At 39.3% G+C, this 21,868-nt stretch overlaps 1 protein-coding gene across 3 annotated transcripts in view; it reads right to left on the bottom strand.

Moving 5' to 3' along the window:
• SPAG1 (sperm associated antigen 1) overlaps positions 1–21,868 on the bottom strand; it is a 208,728-nt gene that overhangs the window by 121,036 nt on the left and 65,824 nt on the right. For all 3 annotated transcript variants that reach the window (XM_033933137.1, XM_033933135.1, XM_033933136.1), the window contains 3 exons: positions 19,161–19,228; positions 16,231–16,343; positions 3,209–3,314 (listed from right to left, as the gene is read on the bottom strand). In XM_033933137.1, coding sequence (XP_033789028.1) covers positions 3,209–3,314; positions 16,231–16,343; positions 19,161–19,228 — 287 coding nt within the window. The remainder of the gene's footprint in view (positions 1–3,208; positions 3,315–16,230; positions 16,344–19,160; positions 19,229–21,868) is intronic.

A 21,868-nucleotide genomic window follows, 5' to 3' on the forward strand; every position in this document is an offset into this window, starting at 1 on the left:
AAAATACGAGTGGAAAAGCAATTCTGGACTTAATTCTAAATGGACTATGAGGACCGACGCAAGGTGAAGTAGAAGGGACACTGGGAAGCAGTGATCACAATATGATCCACTTAAACCTGGACACAGGGGCAAAACATCGATCCAGAACGATTGCCACGGCACTGAACTTCCGAAAAGGGAATTATGAAGGGATGAGACTCATGGTGGGGAAGAAGATTAAGAAGAGGATAAGCACTGTAAAAACGCTAGAGCAAGCATGGTTCCTTTTTAAGGACACAGTCACCGAGGTGCAAAATCTATATATACCCCATATCAACAAGGGATCCAAGAGGAAAAAGAACAAGGAACTGGCATGGCTCACTGTAGCGGTGAAGGAAGCGATCAGAGACAAGAAGACTTCGTTTAAGGAATGGAAAAGGTAAAAAATGGACGAAAAATGGAAAAATCACAAACATCAAAGCAGGTGCCATAAGATGGTAAGAGGGGCAAAAAGAGACTACGAGGAAAAAATATCCAATGAGGCAAAAAACTTTAAGCCGTTCTTTCGATTAAGGGGAAACGACCTGCGAAGGAAGCGGTGGGGCCATTGGATGACCATGGAATAAAGGGAATGCTAAAGGAGGACAAAGCCATTGCCGACAAACTGAACACATTTTTTGCGTCTGTATTTACCAAAGTGGACATACATAACATACTGGAAGCCGATAGGCTATACGCAGGAAATGAAGACGGGAAACTGACAGGGTTGACGGTCAGTCTAGAAGAGGTATGCAGGCAGATTGATAGGCTTTAAAATGATAAATCCCCGGGACCGGATGGCATCCATTCGAGGGTAATCAAGGAACTGAAGGGGCTATAGCTGAACTGCTTCAACTAATAGCCAATATGTCAATCAAATTGGAAAGGATTCCGGAAGACTAGAAAGTGGCGAATGTTACGCCGATCTTCAAGAAAGGTTCGAGGGGAGATCTGGGAAACTAGACTGGTGAGTCTGACCTCGATACTGGGAAAGATGGTAGAGGTACTGATAAAGGACTGTATCATTGATCACCTTGACGGACACAATCTGATGTTGTCTTTTGTCAGCTAAGTCCTTGAACGTGCCTCCGGGTGACTTTGCCCTTTTCTAAACCTGAGCTGTTCTGTGATGGAGTGTTTTTGCCAGTGAAAGTATCAAAAGCAGTTTTGATTTGTACCTTTTGGTTCTATACTGCTACACTAGTCTAAGGCTTTTTCTCCCTCTTTTTGGGTGCATGCTGGGTTTGAAGAGGGGGTACCTCGGTGCCACGATCACACAACACTTTGAATCATTATATGAACATATTATATGTTGTACATCCCCGTATAATTTGTCAACACATTAGAAACACAACTTTTGAAAAAAAGATTGAGTATTTGCGCCAAAGAGAGCAAACAAACAAAAGACCTGCACGGATTGCTTGCAGAAATTGAAACTAAAACTGGATATGTTTCTAGCTCTCAGTCTAAAGGGAAGGAGCTTGTGCTCAGAAAAATGTTGGATTTCTGCAAATCCCAGATTTCAGGTTGGGATTGAACATCTAGCGTATGGAAACTAGAAGGGATGTAACAGAATTTCTATGTTAGTTACAAGTTTTAAAAGATTTTTTTTTATGTGACCAACAATTTTCCAGTTTTGCAAGTAATTTTGTGAGCGACAATGTAAAATCTTGAGCAACACTCCTAGAATGTATGAGCAAGTGCTCACTTTTTCAGCTTAGACGGAACATAGCTCACAACCTCTCTCTCCTATCCCCTCCTGATGCTCTTCCTAATCTAATCTAATCTAATCTAATCCTTAGATTTGTATACCGTATCATCTCCATGTTCATAGAGCTCAGTGTTATTGGAACATATTTTTACTTGGGAAGGCCAAACAAACTAAGCTCTGTCCTTGCCTCCCCCTTTCCTAGAGTTTATGCTATGTAGAGCAAAAAAAATTGGTAGAGACATTTCCACTTTGATGTATGCTACAACATTTTTGGGATTTGCACTGATACTATGGAACACTTTCCTTCTGGAGCTAAGGCTACAACAGGATTATAGCCTGTTCAAAAAGAAATTTAAGGTGAAGAATAAATTGAAAAGTGGGCTATAATTTGTCCTTTTTTTTTTTTTGCAATTCTTTTTTTTTTTTTTTTTTTTTTCCATCTTTATTCCTTTTTATTTCTTTCAACAAGTGTACAATATTATTACAAGTAATTCACATCACTCACTTGACATTCTTAAGCAATATTATTACACATGTTTTAATTCCCTCCACCCACCTCCCATCCCCTCCCCTATCAACAAAATATTTTATCCAAACATATACATATTTAGACTCTCCCTCCCCCCCATTTTTACAAATTATCCCCTAAGGAAAAAGAATAACCCTTAATCATTACAATATTCAATTAATGGCCTCCACACCTCCTTAAACCTTTTAAAATATCCCCTCTGTACGGCAAGAAATCTTTCCATCTTATATAAATGACAAACTGAGTTCCCACCAAAAACTACAATTCAATCTAGAACAGTCTTTCCAATTAACCTCTTCTCTCCCTGCAGGTTCAGCTGATCTCAGCAGGGGAATCCCCGATCAGCTGAGCCGGCAGAACTCCTGAAGCTGTTTCTAGAAGTCTTGCTGGGTCAGCTGATCAGGGATTCCCCTGCTGTGATCAGCTGAAGCGGCAGGCAGGGAAAACAGGGGGCTGCATTTGTCCATTATTAGAAAAAAGAAAAAAAGTCAGCCAAGCCGTTCTTTCCCCCAACCAAAAGAACCCTCCCGCCGGGACCCCTGACACCCCCCAAAACATCCTTCCTTCCCCAAAAAACCCTGGGCTGGACCTGACCACCCTCCCTGTACCTCTAAATTGAAGATTGGCAGGAGGGATGCCCACTTCCTCCAGCTGCCAAGCCCCCCTCCCGCAACCCCCTGACCCTTCCTGTACCTCTAAATCGAAGATTGGCAGGAGGAATGTCCACTCCCTCCTGCCGACAGGCCCGCCTCTTCAAAATGGCAGACCTTCCCCTCCTGGGACATCCTGGGAGGGGCCTAAGGCAATTGTTCAACATGGTTTTGTTACAAGATTACGTATATACAGTATTTAGATTTTGTAACTCTGTATTAAAGCTTCAACATCTTTTGTTGCTGCTGAAACTGAACTGTTCTTCAAAAATCCCAAAGCTTTATGTTACAGTAACTCACCTACTATAATATGTCACAGCTTCTTCAAAATCACCAGTTCTGAAAGCTTCATTCCCTTTTTTTTTTTCATGGTTGGCGACAAAACATTTCTCTTTACTAGACATACCTAGAAAAACAGTACTTTAATGTATTAAAAAATCAATTTGCTTTGCAGTTTCATAAATATAGACAAAATTAAGCAAACAATTATGAAAATCATCACTAGCTAAAAAATGTTTTTAATATCTTTATTCTTTGTTTAAACATATACATAACATCATTAAAGGTGAACAAGTGGCAGAATTCAGTAAAGAACAAAAACCACTTGAATTCAAGATGGCCATCGAGGCTGAGCACAGTGGAAACAGACTTTTTTTTTTTCAAATTATCCTTAGTTTGCCTAATTTTAAGTTTCTTTTTTAAGGAAACCACCAGTATTTTGATGGCACATAATGAAATATGATGGCAGATAAAGGCTAAATGGCCCATCTAGTCTGCCCATTCGCAATAACTATTACCTCTTTCTCTCTCCGAGAGATCCCATGTGTTTATCCCAGGCCCTTTTGAATTCATACACAGTCTCTGTCTCCACCACCTCTTCTGGGGAGATTGTTCCATGCATCTACCTCTCTTTCTGTAAAAAAGTATTTCCTTAGATTACTCCGGAGCCTATCACCTCTTAACTTCATCCTATGCCCTCTCATTGCAGAGTTTCTTTTCAAATGAAAGAGACTCGACTCATGCGCATTTACATTAAGTAGGTATTTAAACGTCTCTATCATATCTCCCCTCTACCGCCTTTCCTCCAAAGCATAAAGATTGAGATCTTTAAGTCTGTCCCTATACGCCTTATGATGAAGACCACATACCATTTTAGTAGCCTTCCTCTGGACTGGCTCCATCCTTTTTATATCTTTTTGGAGGTGCGGCCTCCAGAATTGTACACAATATTCTAATTGAGGTCTTACCAAAGTCTTATACAGGGGCATCAATACCTCCTTTTTCCTAGTAGCCATACCTCGCTCTATGTAACCTAGCATCCTTCTAGATTTTGCTGTCACCTTTTCAACCTGTGTGGCCACCTTAAGATCATCACATACAATCACACCCAAGTCCCGCTCTTCTGTCGTGTACATAAGCTCTTCACTCCCTAATCTGTACTGTTCCCTCAGGTTTTTACAGCCCAAATGCATGACCTTGCATTTCTTAGCATTAAATTTTTTATATAAGCGTTTTATCAAATTTTAATTAAATTTGACTTGAAACTGAACTGAAAACTGGCTATTTTGGAGACATTCCAAGGGCGGAGTTGGCACTTGGCTGGTTAAGGGCTGATATTCAGCACTTAAACAGCCAGATTAACAGCATAAATGGGACCACATAAAAATCAGTCCTATCTTTATGCGGTAACACATGCCATTAGCTAATTTCAGAAACCCAAAATTCAATGTCATTGCTCAGACATGGTCCAACATCAAATTTCCAGTGGCAGTCAGCAAAATATTAATTGCAATGGGTTGAATACCAAGCCCATTATTTTCATGCCACAGATACTATGGATACATAGTATCTGTGGTACATTTTCTGGTAAATGAAATGCATATATTTGTGTCACTTAGGAATCATCAGCACAGAAGAAGCACAAAATCTGGGTGGTAGATAAAAGAACAGTGACAGGAACTTGAGTACATCCTTTCGATGAGCACATTGTTAGATGAGAGAAACAGTGTCAGGTTGGTGGAAGTGGAGCTCCTCAGTGCTGGCAGAGGGATTAAAACAAGCTTTGGAAAGTCTGGGATATAATTAGTGATGTAAAACTTAACCTTTGTTTCCCAATTTCCCACAGAGTATCATGTGATATATTTTTGACAATTAATTGTATAGCGCCTAAACAGTAAAATAAAAACAACCTATTCTTACTGTTATAAAAAATATAATGGTACTTGTTAGGTAAAGTAACATATTGAAGGCTCACGTGAATGGTCGGGTAAACGAGTAGCTCCGTACCAATAGACTTTTAAAGATTAATAAGTTACAAAATTTTATTTTCTCTGGCTTTAAAAGTGTAATATAAAGGCGTTATGGCTTCAGGGAAACAGGCAAAGGCTGATTCGGCTTTCTCAACAGGGAGTGTAAAACGATCGAAGCTGAAACCGGCAACCCCGTCAAAACAGCCGTTGCCAAAGGAAATTGAAAGCGTCAGCGATATTATGTTTGAGCTAAGAGAAATTAAAGAAATTGTCTTACATAATTCAAGGAAAATACAAGAGTTTAAAGAAGAAATGTCTACTCTAACTAAAAGAATGTAGAAGGTGGAACTATTGAAATCGATGAAGGAGAAGCATTTCAATGTAAAATGGATCGGAAAAAAATAGAAATAATTACCAGAGACTTGGAAGATTGCTGTAACAGAGAGAGGAAAAGTAATTTATGGGTCCTAGGGTTGCCAGAAGGGGTGGAGAAAAACAACCCGATTTCCTTTTTAGAAAATCTCCTCCCTAAATTATTGCCACTTAAAACAAAGTTCCCCTTCGAAATTGAGTGAGCACACAGGGTTCCCATGAAAAAATCAGAGATACAAGTGGGTCTGCGTCCCTTAATTTTTAAGCTTTTAAGATATCAGCAGGTTATGGAAATTTTTCGACTGGAAAAGGAGAACAAAATCTTAAAGTATCAAGATGCACGCACACATATCGTGCCTGACTTTGCAAAAGCAACTGCTGGTAAAAGGAAGAGATTTTTAGATCACCACAGCTGAGAAGCATAGGGGTTAAATATGGGTTAATATACCCGGCAATCATTAGGGTTACTTATGGCAATAGAACATTAAATTTTCAAGAACCAGAGAAGTTACAAGAATTTTTACAACAGACTGAACAACCAATGCTATCATAAGGCTTTTCTGGTTATATGGTGTGATAAGAATTATTGATTGTTCTTTTATATTTAAAGTTATTTTTCATGGATATGTCATACAGACAAAAGATATTCAGAATAGGGAAATTATATAGGTGAATGTATAACATTTATTTGGAAGGAGTAAACGGGCAATTTTTGAAATTTTTGAAAGTTTAACGGATCACTAAACAAGAATTCGAAGTGCAGAATGTCAGCTACTGCAGAGTATGATACTGATAGAGGAACAAGGTCAGGCTTCTGTTTTGGAATGCATGTATATTATGGCTGCATTGAACAATGTTCTCTAAATGATTTGAACGGCTACGAGTGCTCTTCAGCTTGTGTGCTGGAGCGGGGAGAACTCAGTGTGTCGCTGTTTGTGTGGGCATGAGGCAAGATCTGATGACATCTCAAATTATAGACCTGGAGGTTGTTGAGTCGAAGACGGTGGGGAAAGAAAGATATGGTATATGAAAGACCTTTGATATAAGAAAGAAAGATATGGAAAGAAAGATATAGTATATGATGACCTTTGATATAAATTGGCATGGAGTTATCCAGCGGGTAATCTTATAATGCCCTCACATTATAAATATAAAGGCAGCAGAACTTTGGCAAAAACTAGGTTGCCTACAAGGAGAACCTCTATGAGATGTATGTCAAGTGGGAGAGAAATAAGGAACACCAAGATGGAAACACAATGAGGGATTTGCTTGGATTTCCATTAAGCGGAATAAAATGGTAGTTGAAAAGGGAATGGAAACAGTACAAATATAGCAGCGGAGAAGAAGGGTGTGAGATATGATGGTAATCTGTTCCTTCGTAAAGTTTGAGTGTTTCTTGGGAGGCCTACAATGTCATCTTTGAGCCTGAATGTTTCACTCCATAGCAAGCAAGCTGTGAGCTTATGGAATCGTTACCCAGTGGTCAGCTTGTCTTTTGCCAGGTCACCAATGACTCTGTGGCTTATGAAGTCAATATCTCACTGTCTAAAGATATTAGCCTAGTTATGGCTAGCACTCAGGATAGCATTGGCAAAGATGTTTGTTCCTGACGAAGATGTAACTTGGGAAAGGTGCTGCTTCAATAGGAGGAGTTCGTACACTTTGAAATCTGTTTAACCCTATTATCATGTTTTACATAGTACTTGTTTGGTTTAGTTATTATAATAATAACGAATCCTTATAGAAGGATTTGATAACTCATAGTGGTTTTTTTATTATTATTATTATCCCATATATGAATTTCATATATTAACATGTTCTTTATTTAATGTATAATATAGATTCTATTTTATTCTAAAGTGAAGTTCAAAACAAATATTCTGAATGGGAAGTGAGGCAAAGTATAATTCTTGTTTAAAATGTAATGGAATCCAGTAAGCTCTTGCTAAAATGATTTGATTTAAAATATATTTATTTATATATACATTCATTATTTTGAATATATAAGATATTTATTGAAATATTTCAAAATGGATTTATATTTTATTTAAGGGATCTCATGAGATTCTATATTACTAAAATAATAGTTAAGTGGAAATTATTTATTAAATTAACTAAATTATAAGAAGATGACAAAATATTGAATTAGTTATTACAATATAATAAATGGGAGTAAGCAATATAATGATAATAGGAATTGAGAAATTGGAACTAATATGGTTATTTATTTTGGGGGTTATAAATGGGTTCGTGCTAATGGTATAAAATGGTATCAAGTTATAAGTATAATATTAAAAATATATTATTTAACAGGTTAGAGAATTAAAATATAATTTGATTTTCTCAAACATTAATTTGTGATATTAGTTAAAATGATTCTAATGATACATACTGACTCATTAAATAGATAATGAAGTATATTTTAAGAAATAGAATAAGTTATATGATGAATGTTTTAAAATGTTAAGTGATTTATTTTTAAAGAGATGATTCAAAGTTAGTCTGTTGGGAATCTCTTGTTGCCAGGTCTAATATGTGTGTCACCAAGTTTTCACTTTTAATAATGAATTGGGGAGGAAGGGTGGGGAAAAGGGTTAGGAAGGAAGGATTAGGGAGGGGAAAATTTAATGTGCAAAGTTTTAAAATATGGGGAATGGTGTCTGTTTATAATAATTTTATTAAGTCTAATTATTTTCATTGGAGTACGTATTTGGAAATAAGAATTTATAATGGAGATTAATTTTTTTTCTTTAAACGTTAAGGCCTTAACCATCAAATAAAGAAGAAAAAAATGCTTGCCTTTCTGAAACAACAAAATGCGGATTTATATTTTTTTTACAGGAGACGCACCTATCAATGGCGGAGTCAAAAAAGTTGGAAGGGGGTTGGGTGAAACAGAGTTTTCTTGCCCCTGCTCTTGGTATTAATAAATAAAAAGAGTACAGCTAATTTTCAATTGGTTGATTCTGATCCCTTGGGTAGGTGGGTACATGTAAGAATGAGCATGGGAAATAATACCCTGGAACTGTTTAATGTGTATGCCCCAAATACGAATCAAAGTGAATTTTTTAAAAATTTACAACAATTATTACTCCCACTGCCTGCTTCTAATTTAGTAGTGGCTGGAGATTTTAATGCTGTTATAGATCCATTAATGGATAAAAAACCAAGTAAAATTATGAAGTCCTTAGGGTTAGATAATTTGATATAATCTTGTGATTTGAAAGATATATGGCGGATACTTCATTTTGACGAGCGGGAATTTTCTTTTTGTTCACAAGTTCATAAATCTTTTTCAAGAATAGATTATATTTTTGTCTTAAATCAATTAGTACAACAAGTGACAAAAACATCCATAGACCCTATCATCTTGTCTGATCATGGAGGTGTATGGATTGAATTTAAGTTTTGAGGAACAAGAGTATAGCAGATCTGTTTGGAGATTCGATAATACATTGATTGTGGATTCAAATTTCCTTGATGAATTTAAAATAAAAATGATTGAATTTTTTCAAATTCACACGTCAGAAGAAATTTCCATGGAAACATTATGGGATATATTTAAGGCTACCATGAGAGGTAATATTATATCACTAGTCTTATAGCCCGTTACATTAACAGGTGCTAGAATATATGTGTGTTTGTCTCTCTTTATTTCTTTCTCTCTCTCTCTCTCCTTAGCCGCTTTCTTTCTTTCTTTTTCCTTGGCTGTCCATCACCACCCCTTGTCTGCTCCCCCTGTCCATTCTCCCTTCCTTTTACCTCCCCTGTGTCCACCACCACCCCTTCACAGGTCTCCTTATGCAGCAGCAGCCCTTCTCCCTTTGTTTTACCTCCCCCCTGTCCAGCAGCATCTTCTTTCTCCCCCTGTCCAACATTAGGCCTCCGTTCTTTTTTCTTCACCCCCCCTGTCCATCAGCACCTCTTTCATTCTCCCCCTGTCCAGCAGTAGGCGTCCCTTCCTTTTTCTCCCCCCCTCCTCCTTATCATCCCTATGATACACTTACCTTGCTCTGCCCGTGATCAGAGGCTCCCGACAGCCGCCCAGTTGCACCCATTGGAAAAGTTCCCTCTGCGGCATCCCGCACCCCTCCTGACGCGACTCCCGCTGTCCCGCACCTGCCCCTGTGTCTTTCTTCTTGTCTTTCTGTGTCCCTTCCTCCGTCTGTCTGTCCAAAGCAGCATTTCCTCCCCCCACACCAGTTCCCTGTGCACCTGCCCCTGTGTCTTTCTTCTTGTCTTTCTGTGTCCCTTCCTCCCTCTGTCTGTCTGTCCAAAGCAGCATTCCCTCCCCCCACACCAGTTCCCTGTGCCTGCATTAGCGTTTCCTCTACCCTCTTTCCCTTCCCACAGTCGCGACTAAACGCGGGCCTGAGTCCTTTGCCGCCCCCCCCCTTCCCTTCCCTTCCCACGGGCCCGACTACACATGGCGATTCAAGCAGCGTGTGCAGCACTCTTCACACGCTGCTTCGGGCCCTTCTACTGCCCTGATTTGCTCCGGACGTGCCAGAGCAAATCAGGGCAGTAGAAGGGCCCGAAGCAGAGTGTGAAGAGTGCTGCACACGCTGCTTGAATCGCCAGTCGGGCCCGCGGTAAGGGAAGGAGGAGGCGGCAAATGAGTCGGGTCCCGAACAGCGGAAAGTTGCTGGGCTCCTCGGTGGGGGCGCTGAATGGCCGCGATCCCTCTCCTCCCAGACCCCCCCTCCCGGAGGAACGGAGATCGATTTGCCGCCATTTTGAAGATCGTTCTGCCCTGCTCCTTGCCTTAATATATTTTTAAGTTGAAAGACACGGCGGCGGCTCCTCTCAAGATCCCCGACTGCATTGGACTTCTGACGCAGGTGGGGATCCTGAGAGGAGCCGCTGCCTGGTCTTTCAACTTAAAAATATAGTAAGGCAAGGAGCAGGGCAGAGCGAAGAACATTGATTCCCATAAGATCATCCGCCTCGGGGGAGACAGCCGCCATGTCTGACATCCGTCTCGGGGGAGGAGAGAGAGTGTTTCGGGCACATGCGCACTCCTATCTGAGATGCTGTACATCTCACGGAAAACGGACGCACGCGATGGAACTGTGCATGCGCGGCCTAGCGTTTTATTATATTAGATACTCGGCATATATTATAGAACAAATTAAAAAACAATTTTTGGATTTGGAAAAGGAAATTAAACAATTGGAAGCTAAATTGGTTGATAAATGTGAACAATGTACCCTACAGGCTTTATTAAAAACAAAGGGTAAATATAATGAGATAGCTTCAAAATTGGTAAGGAAAGATTTGTTTTCCCAACAAACTCTGTATTATGGAAACTCAAATAAGGCGGGAAGACTATTGGCAAATTATCTTAAAGCAAAAAAAAAAAGAAGGACGAAAATTATTGCAATAAAGGATGAGAAAGGAGTTACACATACTCAAATTGGAAATATTTTAAGTCAATTTAAAAATTTTTTCTTTTTTTCCATTTTATTTTTTTATTCATTTTTCATATAACAACAAGTGTATCATAAAAATTCATACAATTGCATTAAGTATACACTTGATATTTCCATAACTTACTGTAAATACAACATATCATTATATAGTCCTTACTATAATTTTAGACATCATATAATATTTAATAATTATATCAACTATTATTCACTATTTTAAACTGCTGTGCTAGGAATTTTTATTTTTTTTAAAAAATTCTTTATTCATTTTCATATTTTGCATGAAGTGTACAAAATATTGAATTACAACTACTGAATACACAATATCACTTTTATATCTATTACATAATATTCTAAGCATATTTTTATCCCCTCTCCCACCCCCACCCTTCAATTACTTTCCAATCACCTTATACATATTGTATACCATATTATAACATGTTATGTAAAATTATTTTCACTACCCCCCCTCCATGTGTGCCATAAAGAAGAGAACGAAAAAAGAAAAGAAGAAGAGAAATCCTACTATTCATTCACTACAATATTTTGTCAATGGCCCCCATATTTTTATAAATTTAGGATATGTCCCTCTTTGTATTGCTATTGCTCTTTCCATTTTAAATATATGACAAATTGTATTCCACCAAAATGTATAATTAAAGTTATTATGATTCTTCCAGTTATTGGTTATATGCTGAATGGCAACCCCTGTCATGACTAATAAAAGCTTGTTATTTTCTGGTGAAATTTGACTTTTTTTCCTCATCATCATTCCAAATAATACTGTATCATATGATATTGCTACATGATTTTCCATCAATTTATTAATTTGTGGCCAAATTGCATTCCAAAAACTTTTAATGTAGGGACAATGATACAGTAAATGATCCAATGTCCCAGGTTCCAGATTACAGTGCCAGCATTTATTGGACTTAGAACTATCTAATTTTTGCAAACGTGTAGGGGTCCAAAAAGCTCTATGTAATAAAAAGAACCAAGTTTGTCTCATAGATGCTGACACTGTACATCTCATTCTCAAGACCAAATTAGTGGCCATTGAGATGCAGTAATTTGATGCTTAATCTCAATGCTCCAAATGTCTCTTAGACCATTTTGGGGTTTTTTGTTTAAATATCCAGATATTAATTTATACCACAATGCGGCTTGATTCCCTAGGAAATCTGCTTGGAAACATAAGAACTCTAAACTATATTCATTATTCAATGTTTTCCACTCAGGGAACCCAACCTGAATGGCCTGCTTCAATTGCAACCATTTAAAACTTTGTGTTTTACTAAGACCAAATCTATGTTGCAATTGTGAAAACTCCAGCAGTTTACCTTCTGAAATAACATCATTTAGAGACCGAATGCCTGCAATTATCCAGTTCTTCCAAAGGATTTGAGCTCCGCCAATTTTGATCTTGGAGTTTATCCATAAAGATTGATTAGTTGACTTGTTTATTGGGATAGGTGTTAATTTACTAATAAACCTCAACGTTTTCCAAGTAAATTTTTAAATTTTTATAAAGACATATATTCTGAGCCTTATGAAGATATGAAAAAAGATGGTTTAGAATTTTTGAATCTAATTATTTGACCGAAGGTTCCTGAACATATAAAAAGAAGTTTGGAAGAGCCTATATCACTAAAAGAATTAGAAACAGCATTGAAATCTCTTACGAGTTGGATCCGCTCCAGGTGGTGATGGTTTCACAGTAGAGTTTTATAAATCATTTCAAATTACCCTATTACCTCATTTATTAAATTTATATCAGTCCCAACTAACTAAAGGTTGCATTACAGGTACTATGACAGAATCATTAACAATCGTTTTGCCAAAGCCAAACAAAGATCCCACTTTGGTTTCAAACTACAGGTCTATCTCGCTAATCAATGTTGATGGAAAACTTTTAGCTAAGACATTGGCTTTACGCTTAGCTAAGGTGCTCCCTTTTATTATTGATATGAACCAAACAGGATTTGTTGCTAAGAGACATTCCTATAATAATACCAGACTGGCTTTTCATATGTTAAATTTAACAAAAGCCATAAATGATCTGGCTTTCTCTGTCTCTTTAGACGCGGAGAAAGCCTTTGATCGGGTTGAGTGGACTTTCATGTATCAAGCATTAGATTGGTTAGGTATAGGTTCAGGATTTATAAAAATGATTCAGACATTGTATAGCTCCCCTGCTGCAAGATTGTATATTAATATGTACTTTTAATGGTGTTAATAGTACTTTTAATGGTATTAATAGTGTTTTAATATGCAGAGGGGGGGTTAGACAAGGCTGTCCATTATCTCCTTTGTTTTTTGATATTGTATTAGAACCCTTGTTATTAGTCATTCAACAAGCAAAGGGGATACAGGGTATTCCTCGTACAGATTGGGAATATAAAGTCTCTGCATATGCAGATGATATACTGCTTTATTTGAGAAATCCAGAAAGTTCCATTCCATGTTTGCTAGAGTTGATAGAGAAATTTGGAAAATTTTCAGGGTATAAGATAAATTGGAGCAAGTCAGAAATTCTTCCACTTAATGTGCATTGTACTAAAGGCTTATTTGATTCATTCTCATTTGTATGGAAGGAAGATGGATTAAAGTATTTAGGTATTAGGATAAAAATACACTGGAAGACACAATGAAAGAGAATTAAAAATTTTTATTAAAAAAAGTAATAGAAATGTCTGAGTAATGGAATCCTTTACATCTTTCTTGGTGGGGGAGAGTCCAAACTATTAAAATGATGATATTTGCCTGTGGTTTGTTATCAAATGAGTATGATACCAGTTTTTTTTCAAGGGTCCTTTTATAAAAAGTTAAAAGGTATTCTTACAAAATTTGTTTGGTTGGGTAAAATGCCTAGAATTGCTTTAGTATCTTTACAAAAACCAATTGCGGAGGGTGGGGTAAATTTTCCAAACTTTTATAGGTATCATCAAGCCTATATTTTACGCCAGGGTATGTATTGGGTCCTCCCAGAGCTCATGGAGAATACCCCAGATTGGTTGTATTTGGAATGGCGGCTCATGTTTCCTTTACATTTATCTCATGTTCTCAGTGTAAAGATGCCTAGAATATATAAAGAGAACAGAATACTGATGGATACTTGGAAAACATTGCGGTATGTCAGTAATTTAACACCTAACCCAATATACAAATCAACAAATCAATCTATATGGCTAAACTCCAAGATTCAAATTGGCGGACTTAAAATCGTATGGAAGCATTGGATTATTGCAGGTATACGGACTCTAGATGATGTTATTTCAAATAGTAAACTGCTTGATTTTTCACAATTGCAACATAAATATAGTCTTAATAAATCACAAAGCTTTAAATGGTTGCAACTGAAGCAGGCTATGGTTGCAACTGAAGCAGGCTATTCAGGAGGGGTTCCCTGAATGGAAAAATCTTAATAATCAGTATAGTCTGGAGTTCTTATGCTTTCAGGCGGATTTCTTGGCGCACAGTGGTATAAATTGATATCTGAATTTATGAATAAAAAAACAAAAACTGGTCTTAGATACATTTGGAGCATTGAGATTAAGCATCAAATTTCTGCATCTCAATGGCCACGAATTTGGTCTTGGAGAATGAGATGTACAGTGTCTGCATCTATGAGACAAACTTGGTTCTTGTTGTTACATAGAGCATTTTGGACCCCAGTTCAATTACAAAAGTTGGATAGCTCTAAGTCTAATAGTTGCTGGCATTGTAATCTGGAAGCAGGGACTCTGGATCATTTAATATTCTATTGTCCCTATATCATGGCCTTTTGGAAATCAATTTGGTCTCAAATTAATTGTTTATTAGAAAACCATGTAGCATTATCATATGATACAATTCTATTCGGTTCATCAATGAGAATAAAAAGTCAATTTTCATCAAGTAATAAACTTTTAATGATTATGACAGGAGTCGCCATACAACATATCACCAGGAATTGGAGAAATTATAGTAGACTTAACTATACTTTCTGGTGGAACTCATTGTGCCATATTTACAAAATGGAAAGAATAATTGCCATACAAAAAGGAAATTATAATAATTTTAAAAAGATCTAGGGGCCATTAACAACTTATTGCAATGAATAGATGCCATTTTCCATTGAAAGTACATTTATAATATGGGGGAGGGGGGTGTAGCATAAAGTTCTATTTAAGGTTTAATCATTAGATAAGAATGTAATATTTATACGAAATTTATGATTTTTTTTTTCCAATTCTTTATTCATTTTTTCATCTTCCATCAAGTATACAATATTACATCAATTAATTCATACACATCACTGGAAATTCTTTCTATTATCATTTGAAGTACATAAATTATCCCCCTCCCCACCCACCCTATTCACAGATATTATAATCAAAAATTAACATATATATGCTATATTCATAAATATTGATTAAACCTATATTATAACTATAACCCCCCCATAATTATACTTTCAATGTAGAAAAGACATCTAATCATAATAATAAGTTGTCAATGACCTGGAATACTGTGTGCAATTCTGGAGGCCGCATTATCGCAAGGATGTGCTGAGACTGGAGTCGGTGCAAAGAATGGCCACCCGGATGGTCTCGGGACTCAAGGATCTACCATACAAAAAACGGCTTGACAAATTACAGCTATACTCGCTCGAGGAGCGCAGAGAGAGGGGGGACATGATCGAGACGTTCAAGTATCTTACGGGCCACATCGAGGCGGAGGAAGATATCTTCTTTTTCAAGGGTCCCACGACAACAAGAGGGCATCCGTTGAAAATCAGGGGCGGGAAACTACGAGGTGACACCAGGAAATTCTTTTTCACTGAAAGAGTGGTTGATCGCTGGAATAGTCTTCCACTACAGGTGATTGAGGCCAGCAGCATGCCTGATTTTAAGGCCAAATGGGATCGGCACATGGGATCTATTCACAGGGCAAAGGTAGGGGAGGGACATTAAGGTGGGCAGACTAGATGGGCCGTGGGCCCTTATCTGCCGTCTATCTCTATGTTTCTATGTAAATCTTCTTAAAGTTATTATAATTCCCTTTTTGTATAGTAATTATTCTTTCCATTTTATATATATGGCACATTTATGATTAAAATATTTGTGGGAAGGGTGGGTGGGGAGGGAATAAATTTATGTATTTAAGATAATAATAGAAAGAAATTCAAGTGATGTATATACATTTAAATGATGTAATATTGTGCACTTGTTATAAGATGAAAAATGAATAAAGACTTTGAAAAAAAACCCAAAAAACATTATGAATTTACCTTCTGTATCTATCCTTTTCTCAATCTTTGGCAACGTTGAAGCAACAACTGCTTTTGCAATCTTTTCTGCATCATCTTCATCAATTCTGGAACATTCTTTTTCTACATCAAATCTAAAAGAAAAGAAAAATGCTGAATTATATAACAAGTTAGTGCCCTTATTTTAGAAGCATCCTCATGCATAAATGGCAGTACTTACACTCATTAGAGAGACCTACTCATTTAAATGACATTTCAGAAAATAATCCTTCAAAACAATCTTGTGCACTGCACCAAGTTATGTCCAATATACATAAGCTGCTTCTTGAGCCACACTTATTCACTTTTTCTTTTAACCAAAATTCTTCATAAACTGATGTAATAAAAGAATATCGTAATAGAACTCAAGCGCTCATGGCTGCCATTCCATAGTATATTCTTCAATGGTAAGAAATGGGACTAGATACCAAAATTTTTTCCATAGAGTAATAGTTGATTAAATGCAAAAGCCTCAGTCCCACCACTCCACCGCTGTTAGGATTCTGAACCGCGGGAAGAAATTACATGGTGACTTTCATCATTGGCTCTTGTGCATTTACCAATAGTCCAATACTAATATCTCTAGTTTTTTATATATATTTAAATATTCATTTTCTATTTTTCTTCAGCTATTTTATCATATATAATGTGCATTTATATCTGCATTGGCCAACATCTGGGAGTCTGACCCAACATGTTTCGCGCCATTGCCAATGATGAAAGTCACCACGTAATTTCTTCCCGCGGTTCAGAATCCTAACAGCGGTGGAGTGGTGGGATCGAGGCTTTTGCATTTAATCAACTATTACTCTATGGAAAAAATTTTGGTATCTAGTCCCATTTCTTACCATTAAATCATTGCAGTATATGGACGGATATTAAGGTTGGAATAACACAACTAACATAGCCATTATTCAAGTGCTTTAAGTGGATAGTATATTCTTCGGCATGCAACCTTCATGTGAGCTATCATCGGTCTGTATATTCTTTTATGTTATCTGAACGTTATATTTTTACTTTCATTTTTATCTGCATTCAAATATTAACTATTTAGGATAGTATCAGGTACTTGTGACCTGGATTGGCAATTTTGGAAGCAAGATACTGGGCTAGATCGACCAGTATGGCTATTCTTGGGCGGTTCATGCGCCAGGGGAAGTGTAATCATATCGGGGGGTGGGATCTTGCCTCTTGTGGATGGTGCGATACTTTGAGTGGGGCCACAAGGGCTACTAATGCTAGGATCTGGTCTCTCTATAGTAAGAACAGTGATTTTAGAAAGCTGATCCCATATATTATATGGTGGGGAGGCAGTGGGATTTCAATATTTGTTTTTCCCATGCACAAATTTCTAAAATCACTGCTCCCTCTCTAAGTGGAGAGATTTATATGTGCAGTTCTGTACTTATTTTACAAGAGACTTTACATTTGGTGGAGCTTCTTGTAAAATACAGGACTGCAAATTAATCGTGATTAAAAAAACTAATAACTATGTGCAGCCTACTTTCTACCTGCCTCTCTCTTTTCCTCTCCCCTCTGTACAGTTTGGCATCTCTATCCCACTCACCGCCATAGCTCGATGTCCTCTCCTGCAGCTTCAAAGTCAACTTACCCTAAAGCAGTGGTCTCAAACTCACAGCCCGGGGACCACATGTGGCCCGCCAGGTACTATTTTGAGGCCCTCGGTATGTTTATCATAATCACAAAAGTAAAATAAAAGTTTCTTGATCATATGTCTCTTTAGCTCTAAATTACAATATTGTTATTAAGACTTAGCCAAAAGAAAAGATTAATAAACTATAAAGAATTTTACCTCATGCAAAATTGTCATTTCTTTAATAAGACATTAAATATTTTTCTGAGGCCCTCCAAGTACCTACAAATCCAAAATGTGGCCCTGCAAAGGGTTTGAGTTTGAGACCACTGCCCTAAAGCCAGTCTTCGTCCCTTCAGCCAGCAGCAGCCTTTCTGAAAGGCTGTTTGCAGCTTGTACCAGGCCTTTAACTTTGACCTGGCCCACTGATGTAACTTCCTGTTTCAGAAAGGCAATCGGGTCAGAGAGGAAGGCCTGGTGTAGGCCACAGGCAGCTATTCAAAAGGGCTGCCAGTGGCTGCAGAGCCAAATGCTGGCTTAAATGTAAGCTGGTTGCGGGGCTGCAGGAGGGGGAGAGCCGGGAAGTGGGGGGTGTTAGAGGGAGGAAGGAATTGAGAGGGTTGGATAAGGGGTAGAGAGAGAGAGAATTGGACCTGGAACTAAGAGAGAATAGGGAGGAGGAGAAAGAAAGAACTGGACTTAGGGTTGGGAGGGAGGGAGAGAAAGAGTTGAACCTGGGGCTAAAGGTGAAGGAGAGAGAGAGAGAATTGGACCTGGGAGGAGGGAGGGAGAGAGAAAAAATTGGACCTGGGGTAGAGGGTAGGGAGGAAGGGACAGAGAGAGAGAGAGAGAGAGAGTTGGACCTGGGGGCAGGAGAAAGAAAGAGGTCCCCTTCCTTGCACTCCCCAAGCATGCTCAGTTTATGAATGTTCAGGGAATACCAGCATCAATGGCTGGAGGCTCCCCGCTGAATTAATCGATCTTGAGGCAGCACAAGGAGGTAGCTTTGGCAATGGATTACTCTTACTGGCAGGGCTTCGACATCCCCATCAGCAAAGATATGATGCCTAACATGGGGATGAGGGAGAGGAAATGTGGAGCCCTCCAGTCCCCTCCTGTGCCCCCACCCCCACCCCATGGACTGCTGGCTATGACCCACCTTTAATAACATGATTAAAATGTTTAATCAGAATGTAGCTCTAGTAAAATGCTATGGGAATTCTCTACATCTTGATCTGGATGTATGACTTCCCCTCTGTACATAATATACTTTAAAAAGCATATTAAGCAAAAAGGAATTAAAAATATTAAAACACACTTATCCCATTCCTTGTAGTCACGAGGGACCTTTTTCTTTTCAAGTTGTTTCTTTTCTAAACTTTTATTCTGGAAGAAACATTTATAACGTATCATCAACTTGCTGTATCTCAACATTTCTTTCACAGTTTCCAAAGTATGTATGTTCTGAGATATGAGCAACAATATACAGTTTGGCTAAAAGATGACATCAATCTACATAGTTAAACCTTCTTCAAACTTTTCAGAGTTTGACAATTTTATTTGTGGTGAAACAGAAAAGAGCAAACAATTAAGTAGGCATCAATCAGTTATATTCCACTGGTAGAAATATTCCTTTCTAGCATCAAGATAATTACCTAGAACTCTTTTCCTAAATAAACTTAAACCCTTTATCTTCATGAGTAACAAACAAGTTCTATCCATAGTCTTCAATCTGAACATGTCCTCTGTCAACACCAAATAAAGCTCTCTGATATACATATTCACATAGCACAGCTTCTCCTTGTGTTAAATCTTAGACCATTTTAATTAGAGGGCCCTTTGTATACTCTTCAGTTCTCTACTGTATCTCCAAATGCACAGGCTGTAACACTGTGTACCAGTTAACAATTGGGTAATATTTAATACTAGTCCTGGCGTAATTCTGAGAAAAAGTTTGAAAATTCTGCACAAAATACTTGAAAATTCTGTGCACAATATTTCAAAATACTGCAAAGTTTATTTGTAGCGTTTTGCATAGAATTCTCCTATCCTGAGGCCTGAAATTCCTTCCTGCCTTTTCCTTTCTCAGGTTCCAGTATCCTCAGTTCCCATTGTACTTTTGTCTCCCTCTAAATCCCACCACTCACTCCCTTGCACACTGAATCCACTCTTTGGCCCCTATTGACTGGATTCTCTCTCTCCCTCTCTCCACTGGCTAAGAATCTCTTCCTTCCTTTCCATCCCCCTTCTTTCCTCTCTCTACCATTCCCCCACCCTCACTTGCGGATCTATGTCCCCTCACCCCACCCACCACCTCTCTCACTTGCACCCTGAATCCCTTCCCTACTCCCCATGGTCTGGCCTCTCTCTCTCTGTATGGTCAAGCATCTCTTCCTTCTCACCCCCTTTCCCTTCTACTTATGGGTCCAGCATTCATGTCCCCTTCCCTCTCCTCCTCCCCTTGCAGGTCTAGCATTCATGTCCCCTCCTCTCCCCCCCACCTGCAGTACAGCATCCATGTTCCCTCCTCTTCCCCCCCCCACGTGAAATGCATCATCCATGTTCCCTCCTCTCCCCCCCTTACTAGCAGCCCAGGGTCCATGTCCCCTCCTCTCCCCCCTTACTTGCAGTCCAGGGTCCATGTCCCCTCCTCTCCCCCCCTTACTTGCAGTCCAGGGTCCATGTCACCTCCTCTCCCCCACCCCTTACTTGCAGTCCAGGGTCCATGTCCCCTCCTCCCCCTCACCCTTTACTTGCAGTCCAGGGTCTATGTCCCCTTCTCTCCTCCACCCCTTACTTGCAGTCCAGGATCCATGTCCCCTCCTTTCCCCCCTTACTTGCAGTCCAGGATTCATGTCCCCTCCTTTCCCCCCTTACTTGCAGCCCAGGATTCATGTCCCCTCCTCTCCCCCCCCTTACCTGCAGTCCAGGATCAATGTCCTCTCTTCCCCCTCCCTTACTTGCAGTCCAAGATCCACATTCCCTCCTCTCCACTCCCTTACTTGCAGTCCAAGATCCATGTCCCCTCCTTTCCCCCCTTATTTGCAGTCCAGGATCCATGCCCCCTCTCTTACTTGCAGTCTAGGATCCATGTCCCCTCCACTTTCCCCTCCCTACTTGCAGTACAGGATCCATGTCCCCTCCTCTCTCTCCCCCCCCTTGCAGTCCAGCATCAATGTCCCCTCCTCTTTCCCCTCAACATGGGCCTGGCATCCATTTCCCTTCTTTCTCCCCCCAAAAAAAAGAAAAATTGTGGCCCAGCATCCATGTTTCCATCCCCTCCTCTTCTCCTGCACAGTTCTGGCCTTTCTCCAATGACCCCCCCACCCCCGAGAGATCAGACATACCTGTGGGCCTCCTAGAGCAGAAACAGCATCAGCAACCAGCTGGCAGAGGCAGCGCTGTGAATGGGCTGCTTGTGGCCAGCCCTGCCAGGGCCTTCCCTCTACTACATCATCTATCTCCAGGAAGTGAAATGGCAGAGGGAAGGCCCTGGCAGGGTCAGCCATAAACAGACCATTCACAACGCTGCCACCACTTCTGCGTCCTTAGGAGGCCCACAGGTATATCTGATATTATGGGTGAGGGGAGGGGGGCTCAATCAGAGGGAGAGAGACCAGACCCACGCAGGAGGAGAAGGGAAAGGGGAAAGGGACAAGGGCTGAACGGTAGATTGCGCAGAATTCTGCCAGGAGTGGTATTTGTTTGTATGCTGCTAGCCTTTATCCTGGAGGCTAAAGAAGCACAAATTCAACACATGAAGATCATGTCTCTCTCTTCAGAGAATTCCTTATTACAAATGCTGAAATATGCCCAACTACGCAAAAAGAGAAGGCTATGGCCTGGCTGCCCTGGGTAGGCCTGCTCTTACTAAGCAGGGTCAGGCCTGACTAGTACCTGAATGGGAGACCACTGAGGGATACCAGGTACTGTAGGCTGAAAGGGCCCTATGTTGGGCAGCAGCAACATAGTGGAGCTGTACACTGCACAGGAGAAGGCAATGGAAACCACTCCTGTACTCTGCCA

This window comes from Geotrypetes seraphini, chromosome 2 (assembly GCF_902459505.1).
Source record: "Geotrypetes seraphini chromosome 2, aGeoSer1.1, whole genome shotgun sequence".
Classification (NCBI taxonomy): Eukaryota; Metazoa; Chordata; class Amphibia; order Gymnophiona; family Dermophiidae; genus Geotrypetes; species Geotrypetes seraphini.